The sequence below is a fragment of the Schistocerca serialis genome, chromosome 1 (genome assembly GCF_023864345.2).
Source record: "Schistocerca serialis cubense isolate TAMUIC-IGC-003099 chromosome 1, iqSchSeri2.2, whole genome shotgun sequence".
Classification (NCBI taxonomy): Eukaryota; Metazoa; Arthropoda; class Insecta; order Orthoptera; family Acrididae; genus Schistocerca; species Schistocerca serialis.
The window spans coordinates 355,071,521-355,096,430 of record NC_064638.1 but is presented as its reverse complement, the minus strand read 5'-3'; the positions used below and the strand labels follow the sequence as shown (position 1 = coordinate 355,096,430).

General features: G+C 39.2%; 1 protein-coding gene across 7 annotated transcripts in view; it reads left to right on the top strand.

Moving 5' to 3' along the window:
- The window catches only part of LOC126470107 (nicotinate phosphoribosyltransferase), a 124,784-nt gene that overhangs the window by 93,989 nt on the left and 5,885 nt on the right, over positions 1-24,910 (top strand). For all 7 annotated transcript variants that reach the window (XM_050097704.1, XM_050097693.1, XM_050097727.1 and 4 more), the window contains exons 11-12: positions 4,983-5,119; positions 10,344-10,472. In XM_050097704.1, coding sequence (XP_049953661.1) covers positions 4,983-5,119; positions 10,344-10,472 — 266 coding nt within the window. The remainder of the gene's footprint in view (positions 1-4,982; positions 5,120-10,343; positions 10,473-24,910) is intronic.

The following is a 24,910-nucleotide window of genomic DNA, read 5'->3' as shown; positions in this document are numbered from 1 at the left end:
ACTGACTCTATAAAGGAAAACAGGACATGGATCTATGTTAAATTACCACCTGGAAGGAAGACTATTGGCAGTAAGTGGGTGTTCAAATTAAAAAAGGACAAGGGTGGAAATATCATAAGACACAAGGCTAGAATTGTGGCAAAAGGATGTTCACAGAAAAGGGGATTTGACTACGATGAAACATATGCACCAGTGGCTCGACTTGAACTGTTAGAATAATGCTAGTTATTGCAATCCAACTAGGACTGGTTCTGGAACAGTTTGATGTCGCCACCAGTTTTCTTCTTGGATTACTCAAGGAGGAAATATACATTACTATTCCTGAAGGAGTGGGTATTCGAGAAGAATTGAAAGACGCAATTGGTTTGGTTTGCAGATCACAGAAATCTTTATATGGCGTAAAGCAAGCACCACTAGCATGGAATCACTCTATTCACACCTTTCTTATGTCTATACGATTCACTCAGTCAGAAACAGATAAATGTCTTTACTGTATGATTTTAAAGATAGTTGTTATTTATTTTGTGCTCTATGCTGATGACATTTTGATGGCAGGAAATAATAGAGAGGAAATGGACAGAGTGAAATTTTAAGTTAAAGCAGAAGTTCAAAATAAAGGAACGAGGAGAACCATAATCATACTTGGGAATCGAGAGTTCTATGAACAACGGAGAAATGTATCTGAGCCAAACATCGTATTTGAAGAATTTGCTACAACGATTCAACATGCAAGATTGTAATCCGGTCAAGATGCCTATAGAAGTTAAACTTGAAATCACGGAAGGAAAAATCATCGATAAGCCTTGCAGAGAGTTGATTGGATGTTTGATGTACGCAATGACAGCAACAAGACCTGATTTGTGTGCTATGGTCAACTTCTTGAGCAGATACCAAAATAATCCATCGGAACAACTCTGGAAAAGCTTAAAAAGAGTTTTGAGACATATCAAAGGAACCATCGATATGAGACTACATTATCGAAAGGGGAATCAAGAAGTTCTTCTGGCCTATGCTGATGCAAAATGGAATAGAAAAGAAGAGGCAAGATCTACCTCTAGTTATCTATTAAAATGTTTTGGAAACACCGTCTGTTGGGCAACAAAGAAACAGACTAGTGTTGCTTTGTCTTCTACAGAGGCAAAATATGTAGCTCTGGTAACAGCTGCAGCTGAGTTACTCTGGGTGAAATATTTGCTGGATGATATTCAAATTCCACTCCAGCTACCAATTCGTATATTTGAGGATAATCAGTCCTGTATACGTTTACTGAAAACATTGGAACTTCGACGGTTGAGACACGTCAATGTTAAATATAATTTTGTGCGTCAACTCCACCACCGCAGGATCATCGCGGCCGAGCATGTACGTTTGGAGGACCAGATTGCAGATATTTTTACCAAAGGCTTACCAGCTCTTAGATTCATTGCTTTGAGGTGCTTATTGGGTTTATTTTAATTTTTGTTAGCGTTAAATGTAAAATCATTAAATTGAGGAGGGGTGTTAAGTGCTGTACCATCAAAGAGTAAAACAGATGTTTTTGTTCAGTTGTTCTGTTAAGACTTTCAGTTTAATAAAAAAAAACCATCTAATAGTTTTTAACTTTACATGTGTTATTTTATCGTAAGAAACTAAATTGCAGCAAAATGTGTTCTGACTGGGGCCACAGGCGAGTGAAGTGTGCTGACTGTTTGCATATCCATAAAAGAGTGATATATAAGACAAACAAAAAACAGACTTTGTTCAGGTTGGGAATAAGTGTTCTCATTTGAAGACACTGTTTAAAAAACAAAGTGAAGTTGTTCCCAGTGATGACTTTTTGTGTTCTAAATGTTTTGACAGAATAACAGTGGTGTTATATGAAAAAGGTGAAGTCTGCCATGGTGCAAATGATGCAGATTTTGCATCAATAGAAAAGAATTAAATACCCTGAATCAGTCAACTACAGAGGTAGGTATTAGTCCTGTTAAGAAACTGTGGTCAGTAAAGTCAAGTCATAAGCTCTATGCATCAAGAAAGCACAGAGAAAATAACTAAAGCTATGGATGAATACCCTACCGCAAAACTGACCACACTCTTCAAAGTAGAAATTCCATCTTCAGAAGAAAATGAACCAAAGCACTCTTGCACCTCTTGCCAGGAATTTTTCACAAATATCATATCAGCTGTTGTGCGTCCTGCTGTGAAAAGGTGCAAGTTTTAACTATTATTCCAGAGACATTTTCAAAGAAAACAATTTTGGACCATGTTCCATCAGTATCAAAGTACATGGTAGGAAATCAAGAAATGTGAGGTTTGTAAAAGGAGTCTTTGGAAGACCAGATCCCTATTATGATCATCCTGTTGAAGCAGCTCAAGTTCAAATAGTGCAGTCATTTTATCTGAAAGATAAATGGGACTGTTCTTGCCAGAGTGCCAACAAAAAAAGACACTATAACTGTAACAGTTGAAGGTCAAAAAGTTGTGAAAGTGAAGAGGTACATGACTCGCAGTATTAAAGAAACTTTTGGAATTTGTAAGAGCAACTACACAACTTCACTTACGGTATTGGAAGATCAAAATTTTATGTGCTACGACCTAAGTGGGTAGCTCCATAGCCACCTAGAGATGTCTGTTTATGTGTGTACTGCACAAATTTTGAACTTTCTGTGAAACTTTGAAGACCTTACTGGAGCACATGACATATGACATCTTGGTTGGGCATGTGAAGTTGTTAGTAGTCTGTGACGTAAAGCGAGGGACTTTTTTATTTTAAGAATGTGGTGACTGCCCTGGAAAGGGAGGACTGTCTTTACAGACACTTGGCCTGGAAGACGTAGTAGATAACTCTGCAGAAATTACATATGTGACATGGGAGAAAAATAAATTAAGAAAACTGTTGCGTTTGACAGTTTCATTGATGAACTTAGTAAATCATCAGTGAAAGCAGTAACACACCAGCATCTGAAGAATTGCAACAACACATTGCAGAAGTGAAGAGGTCTGCACAGACTGGAGAACTATGTTTAGTGCTTCACTGTGATTTTGCTGAGAACTGGTGTGTAATTCTCCCACAAGAAGTACAGGGGTATCATTGGAGTAACGACCAGGTTTCAGTATTTACAGGAGTAAGATATTTTCAAAGCAAGGCCACAAGTGTTGCAGTTATAAGTGATGACACAGGACATGACTCAGCACATGCTTGGCTAGCAATGCACAAAATTCTTAAACTGCAAACGGGCAGAGAACATAATTATTTCTGATGGTGCTCCTACTCATTTTAAGAATTGTTACCAGCTGTTTGAATTGAGTAAGTTGCTTGTGCCAACTGACCAGGTATTCAATGCCACTGGTCATGGAAAGGGGCCTTGTGATGGTGTAGGAGGCCTGCTGAAGTGCCATGCAACAAAACATAATCTTTCCGGACCAAATACAGCTGCGATGCAGCGTGCTGAGGATTTTACGAGAGTTGTGAAATCTTACACATCCACAGCCCTCATTCTTTCGTGCAAAGAGCAAATCGAAGGATTCCGTGAGCAGAAAAAAGAATCGTTCAAACAAACTACTCCTGTGGAAGGAATTCCGAAGACACATTTTTGCACTCAAAGTGATGGGTGAACTCACATTGCACGCACTTTAAAGGGCAAGAGAGAAGAAATTTCATTTGTTCGGCCAACACCTCAGAAACAGCAGAATAATATTCAGGTTCACAACTGAGAAGGGGGTGACTGGTGGATTGCTGAGATTACAGACACCAGTTATGAGTTAAATGAAACTGCAGTGAACTTTACATGCTAACACATGGACCAGCTCCTGGATATAGATTTCCAGCTGGAGGACAGCAACACCACCATCAGTGCTCACTTTCTGTTCACAATGTTTTGAAGACTGCAAGTGCTTCAATTCCTATTGGTTCAACACGAAGGCATCTCTCTATATCAAAGGAAGCAGTGGAACACATTTTTAGTTAATTGACTGGCTAATTTTAGTACAAAACAAAGTGCACAGAAGTTGTATAAAATGAAACCTTTGTCTTTGGACCTTTCACATACATTTTGGAACCATTTAAAATGCTTGAAAAATGAGTTTCTTACTCATCTTTCAAAACTAAAATTATGTTAAATAAGGCTAGTTTTTATTTTTATGAGCCTGTTATGTGATAATGAAACAGATTTTATGTATGGCAAAAATTTCTATTGTTTATTAAACCTGTTCAACCTAAAAGTGGAAGCTCTTCTTTTCAGGGAATGTAGAACTATATAGTACTAATCAACAGGGAAAAAAATCAAACTTTTTTGGACTGGCATTTTTGAAAAAATTTTTTGCATAAATTATAAAAAAGTTTAGAATGTTATAGTAAAAGAACTTTGACAGATAAGTCCAAATGGAGGATTTCTTTGTAATCAAAAAGCAATTATCTTTCAAATGAAGAAAAGCCAACAAAATATCTAGAACTATTCCAGAGATACAGAATTTTAACATTTTTTCCAAAATTCGCATCTTCAAAATGGTATGCGCACTGTCATATTCGGAGGGCTGTATCTCGGAGCAGAAATTTTTTTGGAGAAAAAAAAGATGTGTTCCTTACTTAGTCCTTCATTTTAACATATGCTAAATTCAATAAGGTCTGAGACTATGAAGGTAAGATTTTTTCCTAGTCTGCCAGAATTGATATGGACTGTGCCATCAAGTAATACACACTATAGGAAAAGGCTGAAAGTGTAGCTCTTGTATGCTTTCTCTGATCTTTTGTACCCTGTCCAACTCTAGTATATTTTTAACAATAATGAGTAAAACATTGGCACACACACACACACACACACTCACACACACACACACACACACTCTCTCTCTCTCTCTCTCTCTCTCTCTCTCTCTCTCTCTCTCTCTCTCTCTCTCTCTTAAGTGTAATTTTTTGGATTTTTCAGATCTCTTGTTAACATTTTCATAGTTAACATTTTCATAGTGGATAACGTTGTAAATGTTGATAAAATTCTATTTTTTAGGGCATGCGCTAATTGATCTAATTAAGAGATCTGTAGAGCCACCACCGGAGGTGGGTCACAAAGTGCTGTGCAGGCATCCATTTGAAGAATCAAAACGTGCTTATGTCATTCCAACAAGAGTGGAGCCATTACTTAAGGTTTGTTTGAACATGTCACATGTTAAAACTGATTTCTAGGGCAATGGAAGGATGACATCCAATTTAACTGAAGAGCCACAAAATGATACAGAAGGGGCTATGACAGAGGGAGTTATAATTTCTAGGGGATTGATTGATTTCAGCAATTACCATTAGTAGAGATATCTGAATGTTTGAAAAATCTGAACTTCGGTGGAACACTTCTGTATCATTTTCTTGGAAATACGGCTTTGAAAATTTTTGACACTAAATATGTTTTCGAAAAGTGTGACATGGAGCACAATACTGTCTAAAAATAACTTGCAAGATTAAACCGTAATTTCATGCTTTATGTGGTTCATCTATAAAAATAAACTTTGGAGTTTAATGTGTTTTGTGTCTCTGTGCTGTTCTACCCTGTTCCCATTGCAGCTAATTCATATTAGCTTGTAAAGACTAATGCTTCTTCCTGAGCCTTTAGAGATGGTTTCATTAAAAAAAATTTAGGAAAGAAGAATAGTATGTAAACACGAAGAGAAATGTTTCAGTGTCTTGATCCTAAATTAAGGAGTAAAGGTGACAACTCAGTGATTCACTATGCTATCAAAAGGCACATAAACAATTCTTCATCTCAGTTTAGTAGTTAAAAACATAGACTTATAGTATGGAATGTTTAATGTACACATTTTATAAAATTCCTACACATTTGGAAAAATTACGAAAGCAGTCGTTCAAGACAGAGGCATTTACAGTGTAAGATGCAAGTATTTTGTTACTATTATGAAGCTGCTTCATGACGAGAATGATATTCACATTGTGTCCAGTTAAGTTTCAGTTTCTTTATTTTAATTTTTATTGAGTAACATATCTGTTTCCAGATTGTGTTAATATTGTTATTGATTGTCCATCTGTGAGGGTCCATAATTGCAAAGCACTAGTATTAGTGCATTATGTGTTCTGACTTTGCAAATAACAATATTGTTTTAGCGTTTACTGGAAAATTCTGGTTTAAGACAGTTGATCATTAAGTTTTGTTCCAAGCTATGCAAAACGACTATAGAAATGTGTAGAAGCATTTTTGCTAAAGGCAGGATTGATACTGAAAAAAGCCGTAAGCACTAATTTTGGAGAGCTTCTGTTCTGATAATTCTCACAGTTGGACACATTACACGCAAAAGTAAAGCAAAAAATTAAGTTATTAAATCACGTAGCTGACACCACTATTTAAGTAGCCCACCTACACATTTATACTTTCCTATAGGTACAGTTTGTCCCTTACAAGGCCATGTGAAAATAAAAAAAGTAATTCCAGTGTGAAGAAAATAAAACAGTATCCGACATAAAGACAGTATGTTCGAAAATGCACTACTGTAAAATCAGAATCTGCTGCTGTGCAATATTCCTTACCATATTATTCCACTCCATGCATGGAACACAGTTGAATGCTCCTTGGCATGTTAACCATACAAGGCTGAGTAAGTGAGCATAAAATGTTAGGCAGGGTGAGCACAACCTAACTGTATAGGCTTCCCACCCAAGTTAATGTGGCCACAAGTAGAAGTGGTGACAAAATCCTAAGTCATGTTTGACTCCAAAGGTGTGAAATATAATTTTATCCATGTGACTACAGCTAGCATAGGCTTCTCACTTACTGTGTCTGTCTGGAAACATTCAGCATGAGGAAGCAAGTGCAGTAAGAAGTAAAATTGAAACCAGGGTGTAAATTGTGAAGAAATGGGAGGGTCTAAATAGCAACAGCTGGAATAAATTATTGTTTATTGTTGAAAAAATAGCATGTCTGCTGGGTATTTTGTTCAAAAACTGCTCTACATTAGTGTGTTTCCAGGTGGGAATGACTCATTTTATAGAAACACAGTTGTAAGTAATCCCACACTTCAAAAGCTCATTCAGGGATACTAGCAGTAAAAAAAAAAAAAAAAAAAAAAAAAGCAGCAAAGTTTATTGCAGGGGGTGCTAAAGATATGAAACCTTTTAATTATCTTTGTAGTGAATGTTTTAAAGAACAAGGCCAAGAATGAATAGATCTAGAGGCAGTCTGTGGAGAAGTTTGTATTTCACATGTAATAGCACTTCTCTCCACCAAAGTACACGTGACAGAGGACAGACTGATGCAGTTTGAAACAGAAAAATGCCTTCCATTATTATGAAAGTTGTTAATAAAACACGTGCTGTGACAGTTGATATGTTGACTGATTTGCACAATCAGATGCACTGTTTGGTGCTCACAGCAAATAATTTCTACATCTATACTCTTCAGACCACTGTGAAGTATACGAGAGAGATTACTTCCCATTGTTCAAAGTATTAGGGCTTTTTCCATTCCATTTATTTATGGAGCATGGTAAGGAGGATTACTGAAAGGCCTCTGTGCACACTGTAATCAGTCTAATCTTGTCTTCGTGATCCTTGTGGGAGTGATAGTGTAGTCTGTTCCTAGATTCCTCGCTTAAAAAAGATTCTAGAAACTTTCTGAGCAGGCCTTCATTGAACATTTTGTGTATCTACAAGTGTCTGCCAGTTCTTTCAGCAGTTTTGTAACTCTCTCCCATGGGTCAAAATGTGTGTGAACATTTGTGCTGCTCCTTATTGTATCTGTTCAGCATCCCCTGTTAGTTCTATTTTGTACAGAATCCAAACACTTGATCAATATTTTAGGATGGGCCACATGAGTATTTTTTTTTGCAATCTCCTTTTGTAGACTGATTTCATTTTCATAATGTTCCATGAACAAATCGAAGTCTCCACCTGCTTTACCTATGATTCAATCTATGTCATCATTCAGTTTCGTATCCCCACAAATTGTGACACTAGGATATTTGTATGAGTCGAATGATTCAAACAAGGATATGGTTTCTTTTCTTTTTTTTATGAAATGCAAAATTTTACATTTCTGAAGATGTAAAGCAATTTGCCAGTCTTTGCACCACTTGTAAACCTGATCAAGATCTTGACTAAACACTTGCATAGCTTTTTACAGAGATTACTTCATTACAGATAATGGCTTGATCTGTAAAAAGCCTGAGGCTACAATCAATATTGTCTGCAAGTTCATAATATACAGTATGAACAGCAGGGCTCCCAACACCTTTTCACATCGATGACTCTCCATCCTAGATAACATGCAAATCTCACATGGATCATACTTTCAGTAATAAGCGTACATGTGGTACTGACTCAAATACCTTGGAAGTCAAGGAACACTACATCTTTTTGACTGATTTGATGAATGGCTTTCAGGATATCGTGTGAAAAGGCTGTCAGGGAATCGTGAGAAAGCACTAGTTTGGTTTCACATAATTGATGTTTTCGGGATCCATGGTGGTTGGCATGGAGGAGGTCATTCTGTTCAAGATACCACATTACATTTGAGCTCATAATATGTTCTAAGATTATACAACAAATAGACATCAGTGATATTGGATGGTAATTTTCTGTAGCACTTCTGCTGCCCTTCTTGTGGATGGGTGGGACCTTTGCTTTCTGCCGTCTACTGTGTGCTGTTTTTTATTCGAGGGATCTCCTATATATTATTATTGAAAGATGGGTTATAATGGCCATAAATTTATTATAAAATCTGGTAGGAATACCATCAGGCCTAGGAACATTGTTCAGTTTTAATGATTTCAGTAGTTTCTCAGTGCCACAGACAGTGATGTTCTATTTCACTCATCTTTGAATAAACACAGATTGGTCTCTTGTGAGTAATGTTTTATTTGCAGCTAAATCCCCAGACATTGAGTAGAATATAAATATTATGAGAGAAATAAGAGAGGATGGCTGACTGGAACATTTTGTTGGAAGTGTTGCATAACTTCTTTGTTTACTCTGACCAGCATGCCAAGATAATAAAAACTTTGGAAAATCGTGAATGGCTTTCGTGTGTTGTTCATATTAACACAGCAGCTAGACACATTTTTGATGAAGATAATTTCTTGTTTAGCGATGCCCCAAAGATCACAGCAACAACAAATACGGTCATATGCATTGTATGTCACATGAAGAAAAGTGGCTTCTACTCATCTTGGAATTCATTGCTAAAACAAGAGGTCAGCACATGCTGGATCAGCTTTTATACCATGCTAGAGTCCATACATATTCACTGTAATGAAGTTTCTACTTGACTGACGAGAAAGAATTATGCTTGTAGAGATGCACACAGCTTGTTCATGCATTGTTGTCTTTCAACAAACCCATTACCAAAATGTTGATTGTAAAGCTGGACAACATTTGGAGGATTCTGTACCGGTACTGCATAGCCCTCAAATTACCTGTGATAGCAGTGACAGGCATACATGATACTGGCCCAAAACATGACTGATATCCTAGATGGCAGAACCTGAGCAAACTCAAGATGTGCTTTTGTAAGTGGCTGCCTCCGCACTCTTTCAATGATTATTAGGTGTCAGAGAGAAATCCCTAAACTTTTTGGTGAAGAGAACCAAACAGCATTCATCCAGATTTCGTTCCAGGCGTTTCCTTGTCTGCCTTCTTCGCACACCATAGTACTAAGGGATTTGCCCTGTTGTTTATTATGGACTCCTCAAGGACAAACTGATTATGTGGAAGTGGTTGCATACTGTCTGGATCAACACAGTCGTGCTGATAGCCTCCTCTGGGTACCTCTGAACCGTAGTTTGTAGGTAATGATCATCAGCTGGTGTTGTTGACTGGGCATTCATTACAAGGCAGACCTTCAGTGATTTTTGTCTCACACTGTTGGTCAAAAGATCGAATGACATCAGTGCAGTGTATGCCAGATCAGTGGGCAGCTTCCCATGCTGCAATACTTTTTCCTGTAAAGTGGTATTGTGTACGTGGTCTCAACTAGAAATCGCCCTTTCAGCCATGTCGACAGACTGAACTGCGTACGCAAGTTGCATTGCCCAATTCATGCTTGGAGACACAGCACATACTGCAGAACTACACTGAGAATACATATTTGCTTTTACCTCCAATACACAGATGGCTGTATGTAACAATTTCCTGTGGTCAAAAGAATACTGAGGCAAGAGGTTTCCAGCTGGAAGGAAAAAAGAGAGAGAAAGAAAAAAAAAAGAACTGTATTTGATGCTACCGGTGGAAAACTTTCTTAAGCAGTTTATGTCGGCTCCTATCAAGATATTTTATAGATTACTTCATTCTGGTGTGTGTTTCATTTGTCTTTGTTTTTTGGGAATTCCTGTCATACAGGCATAATTTAAAATTGATGTGCTTTCTTTTTAAGGTTTGCTGGCAGGATGGTAAAATTTGTTGCCCTCTTCCTACACTCAGTGAGGTGCGATCAAAAGTCCATGCTTCTCTACGCACTCTGAGGCAGGATCACAAACGAAATCTGAATCCAACACCATATAAGGTAAGACTGATATAAAAGTTTTTATCAGCGCTTAAAAAATTAGTGACCATTAGTAAATAATTATAGCTAGCTTTATGCCTATTGTTGAGAAGACTGTAATGATTATCTACTTTCCATGCAGCCATAGAACACTTCAGGGCAGTTTTGTGATGATACATACAGGTCTATAAAGGCACCACATCTTTTTGCCTTCAGAAGAAGGAAATCGACACTGATGATGCATTACAGAAAAGATAGGGACAAGATGCCCTCTTAAGCATTGTGTAAAATGAACATAGTCGATTTTTGCTTTATTTTACATAATATTGTTTGCCAAAATTATCATGCCTTGGAGGAAGCATAAGAATGATCAAAGTTCTGCAGTTCAAAAGGGGGCATGGTCAACTTTCATTTGGTGTATGTAATCTCTAATCACTATTGATCATTTTATATGATACAGACTTCATCATATGTATTGGGTTGGTGCATGAGTTCGTAGTGTTTTTCCATAAGTTTAACATACACAACAGTTACGCACAACAGAGACTTCAGTCATAAACGATCTGAGGGTAATCTCAAAAGTAAGGTCTCCTGTTTTTTATAAGTACATAACTCTGTTTGTGTGGCAGTTAGTCACACTGTTATGAAGAGTGCTTCACGCGCTGTGTGTAAACATGTGCACGCCACGCTGAGGCGCTCAGTCTTGGCTTGGCAGCCGTTGAGAATGGAGCTCCTGTTGGATGTTACAGCCAAGTGCGAATTGCGTGCAGTTATTCGGTTTTTGAATACAAAGGGCACTGCACCGATTGAAATTCATCGCCAATTGACAGAAGTGTATCGTGAGTCTTGCATGGATGTCAAAAATGTTCGTAAGTGGTGTAGAGAGTTTGCACCTGGTCGGACCGAAATTCATGGTGAACAAAGGAGTGGGAGACCGTCAATTTCTGAGGAGACAGTGTTGAAGGTTGAGCAAAGCATGCGTGAAGATGGGTGGATCACCCTGGATGACCTCTGCACGTTGGTTCCTGAGATTTCCCAAAGCACCACTCACAGAATTTTAATGGAAACATTGAACTACCGGAAGGTGTGCGCAAGATGGGTGCCACGCATGCTGACTGAGGACCACATGTGGCAACGAGTTGGTGCTTCCCACGCATTTCTTCACCACCTTGCAGCCGAACAGGACAACTTTCTGGACTAAATTGTCAAGGGTGACGAAACCGTGGCATACCACTTTACACGTGAGACCAAGCAGCAATCACGCCAGTGGCGGCATCCTTCTTTGCCAAAGCCACGGAAATTCAAACAAACACAGTATGTCGATAAAGTCATGACAACGGTTTTCTGGGATCGGAAAGGGTTATTGTTGGTCGACTTTATGCCCACTTGGACCACTGTGAGAGTCTGAGAAAACTCAAACGGGCAATTCATAACCAGAGAAGAGGAATGTTGAGCAAGGGCGTACACTCTCTCCATGAAAACTTTCGCCCACACATCACTCAGCAAACCTTTGCTCTCCTGCAACAGTTTCAGTGGAACATAATCACCTACCCACCCTATAGTCCTGACTTGCCGCCCAGTGAGTATCATCTGTTCCCTAGGTTAAAAGAACATTTGGCTGGAAAGCGATTCAGCCCCGACGACGATGTGAAAGAAGAGGTTCATAACTTTCTGAACAGCATGGCGGCGAGCTGGTATGACATGGGCATACAAAAACTGCCACAGCGTGTATAAAAATGCATCGACAGAAATGGTGATTATGTCACAAAATAGCTAAATGTTCAAGCTGTAAGCTGATGTAAACCATTGTAGAGATAAACAGGTCTATGTACTTATAACCCTCATATATTCTCCTTCACTATTTACAGCAATCTTTCAATGCTGGGGTAACTTTTCAATTCCATGGCTGTAAAAATCATGTGGTTTTCAGGTGAAGAACTCGTCAAATCATGATAGGAGCATGCTTTTTGGGTGCGGAACGACTTCCCAAACCAACTCTAGTGTAATCTTTTTTTCCAGTCTAGCAGGATGCAGGTGGGTATTACCATTATCATGGATTAGTATCACTTGACACAGTTTTCCAGGTCGTCATTCGTATGGTCCCCAAAGTGTCTCAGTTGTTGACAGTAAATGTAGGCAGTTATAGTTACACCTTGGGGAAGCAATTCATAGTCCACCACATCTTTGCTGTTCCAACAGATGCATAACATTATCTTTTGTGAAAGCACACAGGTCTTTGTTTGGGGAGTTGCTGCTGTGTTTTGGCACAACCATTCATTTCTTTCTCTTACATAAGCATAAAGACGCTATTTTTCGTCACTAGCAGCACTACGGGATAGGAGTGGTCGTGTTGTTCACAAGCCAATTGATGATGGATGAGCAAGCAGATGACCACCCACTGTGTTTTGTGATTTCAGCTTAGTGCGTGCGATACTCCTAATATCCATTGTGTGCAAATATCACACGATGGTTGGATGATCACAGTTTGTCCCATTTGCCAGTTCTTGAGTACACTGATGTGGATTATTGTGAATTAATGTGTTTAAACTATCTTCATCAAACCTCAAAGGTGTTCCTGAAAATTGAGAGTCGCTAATGTCAAAATGATCGTACTCAAAATGCGAAAATCATTATCTTGCCATGCTCTGTCCAATGGCATTATCCTCATATAGGGTGCAAACCTTTCTGGCTGTCTCCACTGTTGTCACACAGAGGAATATGTCAGAATTGTTCAAATTTCTCCACTTGACACTCCATTTTCTAGTGTCCACAGCTCCACTCACTGTCTCCAAGTAACAAAATGACAATATGTAAGTATACCCATAGCAACCGGAATACTAACACATGAAACAAAAGCGCTACAAACTTTTGCACCAACCTAGTATAAACAGAAGTCTAGTCCAATCAAAGGATACAGCCACAGTCTTAAATATTAAAATGAGCATTGTCCATGTTGTTCAAATCTCTCATAGTGTAACATGAGTTTTCTGTCAGCCAGTTATATAATTGAATTTTAAAATATTTTAATGGCATGGATCGAGCAGAGAGAGATAAAAATTTTTGAGATCATTTACTTTCTGCTAGATTCAATTTTTGCTAGTCTGTGCTTTGGGATGTCATTCATTGCATTATTTCTGGTAATGTGTTTGTGAATTGCTTCGATCACTACGCAATTTTTAATGTTCTTCTTGGCAATGCTGTTAGTATTATTCACCTGGTGCAAAGAGGGCAACAGTGTTTGATGAGATCACAGCTTATTAAACAGAAATTCTTTTAGGTGTTGATAAATAGGGGCATGTCCCCATATCTATCTATCTTTTTTTCCAGGTATTTATCCCATGTGGTACAAGGTCAGCTTTTTCAACAATAAGCAAATTTTATTTTGTCATTTAATTTTGTGTCCAGATGCCCTTTCTGATGCCACAGTCATCAAGGTAACCTAAGGGGAAAGGGCAAGGGGGAGGGGGGCAGATGTGCGCTGGCTGTTTGAGAAATGTGTAAATTTTGTTCCATATGTTAACCACATTTTAGCTGTTTGTATTTGAATCTCATAGTCTAGAGGTTAGCTTTGCTACCTCCAGAATGGGGGTTGTGGGGTCAATTCCTCACTGCATCAGAGATTTTCTTCATTTGGGGACTAGATGTTTGTGTTACCTTAACCATCCCATCTTCATCACAAAAGATGCGCAATTCGCCAATTTGGTATCAAATAGAAAGACTTGCACCAGGTGGTCTAACAGTCCCATATGGGGTCCCCCAGTCAATAATGCCATATGCTATGATTTCATTTCAGCCATTATCTGAGGCTTTTGCCTAAAAAGATATGGGAATAAGATATGTGACTGAAAGGGGACGAAATGTGTCGTACAAAATTAACTACTGTGAGCCTTATTTCTCAGTTTACACATTAGTAGGACAGTGATGAGTATCTTTTTGCAAACTTGATCGATATGTTCTTCCCAATTCAGTTGGCATCAATAAAAATTCCTAAAAGTTTGACACTTTTATTTTGTGTATCCTTAGACAAACATAACAGGACCTTTTGGGTTTGCTCTGGATTACAAACAAGGTTATTGAGTGTATAACAGTTTAATGCAGAACCAAATGTAAATATAAATACAGAAAACTGTTACCAATCACTTTTAAACTATTTTTTATTCCCATAGTCTAGTTTTCAGGTTCAGCTTTAGATGGAGCAAGCTGAAGTTACACCTCTATTTTCATTATGTGATGTTGGGTAGTGGCTCTATGACAGGAAGATAGGAAATACACTGATAAGTCAAAACATTAGGACCACTGCCCACTGTGAGGTTGGATGCCAACTGGTGGTTTGCAAGGTACATGGCATGGTAACAAATGTATGAAAGTGGAGCAGACATAGACAGGAGTCACCTTAGCGAGTATGGGTTGCAAATGGGGAATTCCATTGAGATAAGAAACTTTGACAAAGGGCAGATTGTTATTCACAGGCTCTACGTAATGAGTATCTCAAAACAGGTGAATCTGATTGAATGTTCACATACTTCTGTCTTGAGCATCTACGGAAAGAGGTAGAAAGACAGTGAAACTACCACCAGGCACTAAATGGTTGCATGTCCATGTCTCTTCACAGAGTGTTGGGTTCAGAGGCTTGTCTGCTCTGTAATGCAGGACAAATGGTGATATGTGGCGTCTCTTCTGGAAGAGCACAATGCTGGTGCACGCACAAGTATTTTGGAGCACACTGTTCGTCGTACATTGTTGAACATGGAGCTCCGCAGCAAATCACCCCTATGTGTTCATATGCTGAAACAATTATACGATTGCAGTAGGCACAGAACCATTGGGATTCAACCTTCAGTCAAGGGAAACATGTCAGATCTTCAGGAGAATCCCATTTTTGCTACACTAGCTTGATGGTCATCCCCACAAACTTCGTCATCAAAGTGAACAGCGACTTGAATGTGCAGCCTGCCATGGATGCAGGCTGGTGGGAGCAGTATTAAGCTATGGGAGACGTTCTCCTGCTCTTACATGGGACTTGTGGTAGTAATTGAAGAGACACTGACAGTTGCAAACCACCTGCATCCCATCATGCTTGTTGTCTTCCCCAATGGCAATTTCATCTTTCAGCAGTATAATTTTATGTGTCTTGAAGCCAGAACTGTGCTACGTAGTTTGAGGAGCATTATAGCGAACTCACATTGATGTCTTAGTGACCAAATTTGCCAATGTAATTCCAATGGAACTCATCTGGGTCACTGTTGTATGCAATCACTGAGTACACAGATTAGCGGCCTGTTATTTACACGAGTTGCATGACTTGTGCATGAACATCCAATGCCACAGACCTCCAGAAACCTACCAACAAACTGTCGGATCCCTGACAACACAGAATCAGCGATGTATTTCATCCAAAGACGGACAAACAAGCTATTAAGCAGGCGGTCATAATGTTTTGGCTCATCGGTGTATGTTGGCATATTACTGAGAGTGGTAGCGGTGCATGGCAAGTTCTGTTGAATTTTCTGCATGTGAGGTAGCAGATTTACACACGTTGCTACTCTTCAAGTTGTAACTGATGGAATGTTTACTTTCTGTAAAACAAGACAATTGTCATGATTGTTCTTGGTCATGGGAGAAATTAGTACTACGATCCAACATTACCTGCTTAATTCTAAAGGCACGCCATTTTTGTTTTTAGTACGGCTTCTGTGACTAACAAATGCTTTTGCCAGTATTTGAGACAGAAGCCATGAGCTTTGTGAAATTATTTCCTATTGTGTACTTACAGTGGTGTATGTTGCATTTTTAAATTCCCTGCATATATTTTGCCCATGCTTATTCGTCTTTTCTTCCTTCTTGCCAATGTGAAAAGTCTGTGGAAGGCTGGTCTGAAAAGAACTGGACAAATGAAGTGGACATGTCTTGAATCTGAAATTGGACTGTGAAATGTGATGTCAGTACAAGATGTCAGTGACGGATTGTAGAGCTTCATGCAGCTTTAAAACATTGAATCTCTCTGACAATTACTGTCATCTGCTCCTACAGTTTATGTACATGCATTGTGCACTTTGACAGCTTTCATTTGTTGCTTTGTAAGAAATACTTCTGATTTTAAACCAGGTATATTCGGCTTATACATGCTTCTTTCAGAGGTGAATGTCTTGTCTTGTTGTTTATGACCCACTGTCCTTCTGAACAAATACATGTTGTGATGGTTTGTGACACCATTGCATATTTCAAGAAACTTAATTTTTTCCAGAATACTAGTAATTGGACTGTGGCTATTACATTGGGGTATTTTTAAAGTGGTACGTTTCCTCTAACACAGTGCCAGAAATGCAGTGCAAAGGAACGACCATTGGCTTGTGTTCCCATGTCCGTCTGAGTCACGATCCTCGCTCATACTCAGTTGACAGTATTGCTGGACTGGTGGATTCTTGGCTTTACTGTGTTGTTTAATCTGCTGTTTTACATGTGCACTTTTTAAGTTTATTACTGTATTCTGTTTAAAATTAAAGTTGCTGTATAGTTATAAACAATTTATTAAGGTGTGATTAAGAAGTGTACAAATCAGAAAAGGAAACGCGTTGTGTGCGCACATGAACAGAAACTAAGTGTTCTGCAAAGACCTGACAGAAACGAGTCATTTACTAACTCAGCCTCTGAAATCTGTGTTGGAGTGACAACAGTTAAAGACTGGAAAAAGAACCAAAAGTGGTGACCATGAATTGTCATTGATTGTAATTGACAAATCTAAGAAAACAAGACCCTTGAAAAACATAAACATGCCAGCACTTTCTGTTTATTACAAAGCTGAAAAGGTGTTTGGATGAATGGTAATTTTTTGGAAGAGCAGATTTTGGATGCATTTGTTCTAGCTGTTGAAACATACTTGAAATCAAAAAACCTATCACTCTGCACATTTGTATTCCTAGACAATACCTCAAGGTGACATAAAATCTATGTTTTTGCCCCTCCTCGTTTCCCCTTTGACTTAATCCAACCAATGGATCAGGGAGTTATTGACTGGTTAAAAAATGATTTTACAGCAGGAAATACATCAGCACATTGTTGAAGAGAACAGAAGGGTAATTGTAATCTTTTTGAAGCCTTAACATGTGCATTTAGGTGCTAAGTCATGGGACAGCAATATGCATATATTCAGATGACAGTAGTATCGCATACGCAAGGTATGAAAGGGAAGTGCATTGGCGGAGCTGTTATTTTTACTCAGGTGATTAATATGAAAAGGTTTCTGGCGTGATTATGGCCTCACGATGATTGTTAACAGACTTTGAACACAGAATTGTAATTGGAGCTACTTTATCTGATCAAAATTATCCGGACACCTGGCTGAAAATCACTTAAAAGTTTGTGGCACCCTCCATCGGTAATGCTGGAATTCTGTATGATGTTGGCCCACCCTTCCACTCTCTCAGGCATACATTCAATTAGATGCCGGAAGGTATCTTGGGGAATGGCAGCCCATTCTTCACCGAGTGCTGCACTTAGGAGATGTACCGATGTCGGTCAGTGGGGCCTAGCACGAAGTTGGCATTCAAAACCATCCCAAAGGTGTTCTATAGGATTCAGGTCATGACTCTGTGCAGACCACTCCATTACAGGGATGTTATTGGCATGTAACCACTCCGCCACAGGCCGTGCGTTATGAACGGGTGGTTGATTGTGTTGAAAGATGCAGTCGCCATCCTTGAATTGCTCTTCAACAGTGAGAAGCAAGAAGGTGCTTAAAACATCAATGTAGGCCCGTGCTGTGATAGTGCCACGCAAAATAACAAGGGGTGCAAGCCCCCTCCATGAAAAACACGACCACACCATAATACCACAGCCTCCGAATTTTACTGTTGACACTGCACACACTGGCAGATGACATTCCCTGCCATCGGATCACCACAGTGTGTACCATGATTCATCACTCCACACAATGTTTTTCCACTTTGCAATTGTCCAGTGTTTACACTCCTTACACCAAGCGAGGCGTCGTTTGGCATTTACCAGCGTGATGTGTGACTTATGAGCAGCTGCTCGACCATGAAATCCAAGTCTTCTCACCTCCCGCCTAACTGTCATAGTACTTGCAGTGGATTCTGATACAGTTTGAAATTCACGTGTGATGATTTGGATAAACGTCTGCCTATTACACATTATGACCCTCTTCAACTGTCTGCACTCTCTGACGAGATCGGCCTGTATTCTTTTGTGCTGTACATGTCCCTTCATGTTTCCACTTCACTATCAGATCAGAAATAGTGGACCTAGGGATGTTTAGGTGTGTGGAAATGTCACTTACAGACATACGACACAAGTGACACCCAATCACCTGACCACATTTAAAGTCCACGAGTTCCGCGGAGTGCCCAGCCCTGCTCTACCATGATGTCTAATGACTACTGAGGTTGCTGATATGTAGTACCTGGCAGTTGGTGGCAGCACAATGCACCTAATATGAAAAACATATGTTTTTGGGGGTGTCTGGATACTTTTGATCACAAGTGTAGCTGCATGAGACATTTCATTTCGGAAATAGTTGGGATCCACAGAGTTAGGAGTGTGCCAAAAATACTTAATGACTGAGAGCAGCACTGTTTACATAGAGTTGTCACTGCTAACAGACAAGCAACACTGCATGAAATAACCACAGAAATCAATGTGGGACATATGATGACTATCCATTAAGACAGTGGTATGAAATTTCGCATTAATGGGCTATGGCGGCAGACGACCGACGCAAGTGCCTTTGCTAACAGCATGACACCACCTGTATTGCCTCTCCTTGGCTTATTAGTGTATTGGTCACACCCTAGCTACTGAAAAACCATAGCCTGGGCATGTGAGTCCTGATTTCAGTTGGTAAGAGCTGATGGTCTTCGCCATGGTCCAGGAGTAGCATCTTTGCCTAGTAATCAAAATATCGTCAGCTTAAGAAGTCACCCAAAGTCTGGCCTTGTAAAGAGGGCAGGGGAGTGAGACAGGTTCAGGGCACTCTCTTGCCCTTGGGCGGGAAACTGCTCCTAAAAGGTGGAAGAATCAGCAATTATCAATGGCATTAGGATGCAGAAGACAGTGGAAACTACTGCATTAAAGATACAGTGTTTATCCGCAGGATATGTGGCCCAATAGTTGGAAAGTGTCATGATGATCTTTCTATTGGTGAAAAATTTCTGACTAGTCTCCCACTCAAATCTCCAGGAGAGGACTACCAAGGAGAAGGTGACCATGAGGAAAAGATCAAATAAGGAAATGATAATGTTCTATGAGTCACGCCGTGAAATATTGGCGAGTATAGAGTGAGGAATTAGAGAGGAGAAAGGCTAATAGAGCTCTACAATAAATTTGAGTTTGTAATAGTGTATACTCTGTTCAAGAATCACAGAAGGGGGGGGGGGGGGGAGGGGGTAAACTTGGAAAAAGCAGGGAGATATGAGAAGATTTCAGTTAGATTGAATCATGGTCTGGAAGAAATTGTGAAATCAGATATTGAATTATAAGACATACCCAGGAGTATGTATAGACTCAGATCATAATTTAGTAATGATGAAGAGCTGGCTGAAATGTAAGAGATTAGTTAGGAAGAAAAAATGTGCAAAGAAGTGAGATTCAGAAATACTAAGGAATGAAAAGCTATGCTTGCAGTTCTCTGATGCTATAGATGCTGCAATAATGAAGAGCTCAGTAGGCAGTTCAGTTGAAGATATCTCTAAAAAGGGCAGTCACAGAAGCTAGAAAGAAAAACGTAGGTACAAGGAAGATCACTGCGAAGAAACTATGGGTAACAGAAGAAATACTTCAACTGATTGATGAACTCAGGAACTCAGAAATGCTCAGGGAAATTCAGGAATACAGAGGTACAATTCACTCAATAATGACATAAATAGGAAGTGCAGGGAATCTAAGATGAAATCCGGAAAAATGTGAAGAATGATTTTTGGAAGGACTGACTCTGCATATAGGAAAGTCAAAGATAGCCTTCAGTGAAATTTAAAGTAAAGGGAGTAACATTAAAAGAGTCCAATAGGAATTCCACTGTTAAATGCAGAGGAGAGAGCAGATTGGTGGAAAGAGTACGTTTAAGGCCCCTATTAGGGGGAAGATTTGTCTAATGTAATAGAAGAAGAAACAGGAGGCTACATAGAAGAGATGGAGGATATAATATTAGTCAGAATTTAAAAGATCTTTGGAAGACTTAAGATCAAATAAAGTAGAAGGGATAGATAACATTACATTGGAATTTCTAAAATCATTGAGAGAAATGGCAACAAAATGACTATTTATGTTGGCTTGTGGAATGTATGAGACTGGCGATGTACCATAAGACTTTTGGAAAAACATCATTCACACAATTACAAAGGTAGCAAGAGCTGACAAGTGCAAGAATTATTGCACTACCAGCTTAATAGCTCATGCACCCAAGTTGCTGAAAAGAGTAATGTACAGAAGAATGGAAAAGAAAATTGAGAATCTGCCAGATGATGATCAATGTGGCGTTAGGGAATTTTGAAGGCACGAGAGAGGCAGATGTGACATTGCAGTTGATAATGGAAGCAAGACTAAAGAAAACTTAAGACACATTCATAGGATCTGTCGACTTGGAAAAAGCGTTCGACACTGTAAAGTGGTGCTAGATGTTTGAAACTCTGAGAAAAGCAGGGATAAGCTATATGGAAAGACGGGTAATATACAATATGTACAAGAATAAAGAGGGAACAGTAACAGTGAGAGAAGGGTGTAAGACAGAGATGTAGTCTTCTGTGCAATCTATGCATCAAAGAAACAATGATGGAAATAAGAGAGATTCTAGTGCAGGATTAAAATTCAGATAAAAGGATATCAGTGATAAAATTTCTTGATTATATTGCTGTACTCAGTGAAAGTGAAGCAGAATTACAGGATCTGTTGAATGAAATGAAGAGTCTAATGTGTTCAGAATATAAATTGAAGGTAAAACAAAGAAAGACAAAAGTAATGAGAAGTAGCAAAACATCAGAATTGTGGACAGTGTAGTAGATGAAGTCAAGGAATTCTGCTGTCTAGACACCAAAATAACCCTTACGGTGATGGAGCAAGGAGGACATAAAAAGCAGACTGGCACTGGCAAAAAGGACATTCCTGGCCGAGAGAAATCTATAAATATCAAATGTAGGCCTTAATTTGAGGAGGAAATTTCTAAGAATGTACATATGCACACAATATTGAATGGACTTTGGGAAAACTGGAACAGAAGAGAATCGAAGCGTTTGATATGTAGTGCTACAGAAGAATGTTGAAAATTAGATGGACAGATAAGATAAGGAATGTTGTAAGTTCTCCACAGAATCGGAAAGGAGAGGAATAAAGGGGTAACACAGACAAGAAGAATGGGCAGGATGATGGGACACCTGTTAGGACATAAGGAAATAACTTCCATGGTACTAGAGGGAGCTCATGTTCACAAACAACATTGTCATGTCACTGGGACACAATTGTTCAAGATTGTTTTGAAGAACATTTTGGGGCAGTTCGAGCGAATGGTTTGACAACCCAAATTGCCCTACGTGTATCGCATCAAAGATTTATGGGGCATAATTGAGAGGTCAGTTGATGCACAACATCCTGCACCAGCAGCTCTTCCACAATTGCGGATGACTATAGAGCAGCCTGGATCAGTATTTCTGCAAGGCCTTCCAATGACTTGCCGAGTCCATGCCACATAAAGTTGCTGCATTAAACTGGGCAGAAGGAGGCCCGACACAATATTGGGAGGGATCCTATGACTTTTTGTCATCTCCGTGTAATATGTAATTTACACAGTTGGTCAAGCTCAGGAAAAACTTTAATCCTGTTGTGGAGTTGTTCACTACAGTGACCAGATGCTAATGTCACATCTTAGGCATTTTTAATCTCTCCTGCCAAATGCACGCAGGGCACAGCACCAGTAGGGAGTATCAGCAGAAGTAGACCATGTGCATTTGCAGCCTCTGAACTGATTATAAACGCCAAAGAAGTGACATTAACAGCTGTCCGCTGCACCAGGGGGTTAAGGAAAGAACTCGACAGAAATCATGGATAAGGTATCCTACCCTAAACCAAGAGCAAGAATGTCCAAAAACTAATGAATCAGCAATGCAGATTTAGTCACCAATTTGCAAGTCATTGATCTTATTTTGCAACAATACTCGTATAATGTTGAGCAAGAGGAGTTAGACAATGAAGAGAACGAAGAACACAAAAAGATCAGCCACTATGCAGCAAAGGGTATTTGGAACAACAGCCAATTGACACAGCTACGGACATATTGCAGGCAAACAAGTGGCATAATGCAGTCAATGTCAAGGTTTAAGAAAGTGGAACAAAAAACATTTATTTCTTCAAATAGATTTCCAGTATCCAAAAATCTCTGTTTTCCCTTCTCTCTATTTAGAATGTGGTGGTTAATTGAGGTCCTACTGTGTTAACAAATTGTCTGTGTTCCTGGATGAAACAGTACATAAAAAAAGGGAAAGACAACCACTCACTTTTAGTGGACTAATGCATGGTACATACCCATGTAACAAAAAACAGTTTTCCTTAGCTTTAGGGCTCTGGCAGTTTTTCTAGCAAAAATACACATAATCTCACACACACAGACTCACAGACACCCAAACACATCCTCCCACAGTGCCATTTGTGTGTATGTGTACAGTTGCTATAAAAAGAACCAGACTTGAAACCTATTGAGACCCCCCACCCCCCCACCCACACACACACACGAATCAAATGGAAACCCAATAATGGTTGCGTTGTAAACTGGAACTTGCAATGCCAGGAATGATATGTTTGATTTAAATGAACAGTATACCACAGTATATGTACAGGAGTACATGGACATGTTTTCTATTTTTAGACTGTATATTTTCTGTTATAGAAATTTGGTATGGGGTGAACAACACATGAGGTGCAGTCAAAACCTCTGTATGTTGTGTCATGGAATAAAAGTGTTCCTGGATGTATTCCAGGAGTATCTCCCACAAGGCAGTTTCCATGGAGTTTAAAAAGCATGAACAACAGGTCCTGGAGGACTATGACGAATTAGTCTGCCTCCATAGCTGAGTGTTAATTGTGGATGACTGCAGTGTTGTGGGGACGGGTTCGATTCTTGGCCAGAGTGGAGAATTTTTCGTCTCAGGAATGGGATGTTGTTTTGTCCTTATCATCATTGACTTTCAAGTCACTGAGGTGGCGTCAAACAAAGGGACTTGCACTAAGCAGCTGAACAACCCTATGTAGAGTCTCTTGCCAGAAATGCCATACCATCATTTCATTTTTATGCTGAATGAGTTGCGACCACCACATACATTACATGTACGTATGCATGACTGAAAACAGTGATCTCAGGCTTTCAATTGTGTTCAAGGGTTATACAAGGTGCAGAAAAACAATTTCACCAAAAGTGTAGGGCAGAAAGACAATATCAAATGAATGAACTTGGGAATAGGAACTAGGAGTCACAACTGAATATTTACAGCACTATGCCAGCATGAAACAGCGGTCAGTTCGAATACTTGCTATGACATACTTACGTTAATTAAGTGGTGGCCAGTCTGTATACAATAGCATACTCATTTTTCGTTTAGTTGGACCTTTTTATTACGTATTGAAACATGAACCTGTGATTGTTTTCATTTTTAAAGAAGTACTGTATGGTACATCAGCTAAGTATGATGCACGTGGGGGGGGGGGGGGTGATGCTTCAATTTTTTTTCTTTTTCTCGTTGTAATGAATGATTAGTCCAGGCAATTTTGTTCACATGTGCCTTTTCTGTGAACTACGTTTCATTTTGAGCAAAGATATCCATATGTCAAATTTCAATTACATTCCTTCGAAAAGATGCATCTGTGACCCCTATTTCATACACGCAGAGTCCATTTTTGATGCTGTCTTTCACCTCTACTCTTTTGGTTAGATTGTTTTTCTGCACCCTGTACATCGAAAAGATTTAAACTGAACATTCTTTAGCTGAAAGCTCGTGAATATGGGGCTGAAACTCCAAGAAGAGTTTATCAGTATCCAATATATTTATATGGATGAATATCGGGCAGTTGGGCAAGTCAGGGAATCAGTGGTATAGTCATTGTTTGAAGAATACTTAAACATTTTTGTCTATGTGCACCGCATTGTCATGCTAACTATGGCATGTGTAGTAGGCACTGATACATTTCTGATGTGATGACTGCTGTTCAGATATCATCCATCTGTTGCATCCAGTAGTAGCACCTCAAGCCAAAAGAGTTTGTGTTTGTCCATTGTTCTGCTTAAAATATGCATTGGCAGAAATGGAAAGTGTTAAATCATGAGCACCAATTTGATATTTATCAATCTTTGTAGAAACGCTCATCACACAATGGTATTAAAGGATTAAACTTTCTTACCATTTGGAATTGATGTCCATGTTCAACATTAGCATGTGGTGTGACCCCATGAGCATAAATATCCTCTT